This window comes from Myotis davidii, unplaced genomic scaffold, assembly GCF_000327345.1.
Source record: "Myotis davidii unplaced genomic scaffold, ASM32734v1 scaffold425, whole genome shotgun sequence".
NCBI lineage: Eukaryota > Metazoa > Chordata > Mammalia > Chiroptera > Vespertilionidae > Myotis > Myotis davidii.
This window is the reverse complement of record NW_006296413.1, coordinates 4168551-4169883: the sequence shown is the minus strand read 5'-3', so window position 1 is coordinate 4169883 and position 1333 is coordinate 4168551. Positions and strand designations below refer to the sequence as shown.

The window sequence follows — 1333 nt, the reverse complement described above, 5'->3', positions numbered from 1 at the left end:
GCACCTGGGGGGTCGGGGGCAGCCCATGGCAAGACGATCTCTGGGAGGGAAGGCGGAGTCAGGACGATGTGCCCCCGTGGCCTCCCATCTCCCCAGTCCCTCTGCGGCCCCCTCACCTCAGGATCCTCCTGGTGCTTCATGGTGGCCCAGGCGGTGGGGAGAGGCGGGGGGCTGTCCGAGCCTGAGAGAGGTCGGGGTGGGGTTCCTGCAAGCACAGACCCAGGGTACATTCCAGGCCCAGCCTCCCCACCAGGCCCTCTCCTGCCCCCCACCTCCCGCCCCGGGCCTGCTTCCTGGTCCCGCGAGCCTGGGACTCACCTGGGGGGCTGGACAGAGAGTCCTCAGGTGGAGGCTCATGTGGAGCTGGTCCCAAGGGGGCCCGCTTGATGGTTCCTACGGCATCGTCTGGAGAGTCCAGCTCCTGGGGGGAGGGTCGGGGGGCCCAGCCCAGCTGTCAGCAGGTCACCTTGTAAACTGGTCCCATCCCAGCTGCAACCTGGACAGCACTGTCCCCACCCCGGCTCCAGCTTCCCTCCGCCCGCACCTGGAGTTCCAAGGCTGGCCGGATGGTCAGGCTCCTAGGCGGGAAACCAGAGGGAAATGAGGTGTGAGCTGTGACCGGGCCCGCCCGGCTGCCCCTCGCCTCCAGGCCCAGCCCTCACCTTTCCTCCAGGGCCTCCTGGACTGACTGCAGCAGGCTCCTGGCAGGGAGGGGAAGGTCAGGGTGCAGCCCTCCCTGCGCCCCCGCCCGCTCCGGCAGCTTCCCTCCCTCACTCACCCGCTCAGCTCCTCCTTGCCCAGCAGGGTCCACTCCTCTTCCCACTGTGGGGAAACCGAGGCAGGAAGATGGGGAGAGAGACAGAAAGGCAACGTGAGAGGGTGATCAAGAGGCTGTGGGAGGGAGAGCAGGCAGACAGGTGGAAAGTGAGACGGTAATAGGCGAGAGGCTTGTGAGAGAGAGAGGAAGACAATGAGAGGCAAAGAGATCGTGAAAGAGGCAGGCAAACAGCGAAGAGTGAGGCCGAGACGCCAGAGAGCCGGGCAGAGAGACAGGCTGTGCGGTGACGAGAGGCTGATGAGAGACAGCGAGGCAGCAGAGACGGAGCCAGGCAGCCAGTGACAGGCAGAGATCGAGGCGGAGAGAACTGTGCTGAAAGGGAGGGTGGGGGCTCGGCCGTGTGTGGTCCCCTCGCCACATTCCAGATGACTGTTCAGGACTGGCCCTGGCAGGAGCCCCCGCCTCCCGTGTCCCTGGGCGGGACGAACCTGCTTGGACAGCTTCCCTGGGCCCAAGGGCCAGCGATTCAAAGACCCTTTGATGAGATGCTCGCCC

General features: G+C 66.0%; 1 protein-coding gene across 1 annotated transcript in view; it reads right to left on the bottom strand.

Annotated features, from left to right (window-relative positions):
- The window catches only part of MAP4K2 (mitogen-activated protein kinase kinase kinase kinase 2), an 11660-nt gene that overhangs the window by 5746 nt on the left and 4581 nt on the right, over nt 1-1333 (bottom strand). Inside the window, exons 14-19 of the mRNA XM_006771724.2 lie at nt 779-822; nt 663-701; nt 545-578; nt 319-421; nt 117-205; nt 2-40 (exon numbers count right to left, since the gene is read on the bottom strand). Coding sequence (XP_006771787.1) covers nt 2-40; nt 117-205; nt 319-421; nt 545-578; nt 663-701; nt 779-822 — 348 coding nt within the window. The remainder of the gene's footprint in view (nt 1; nt 41-116; nt 206-318; nt 422-544; nt 579-662; nt 702-778; nt 823-1333) is intronic.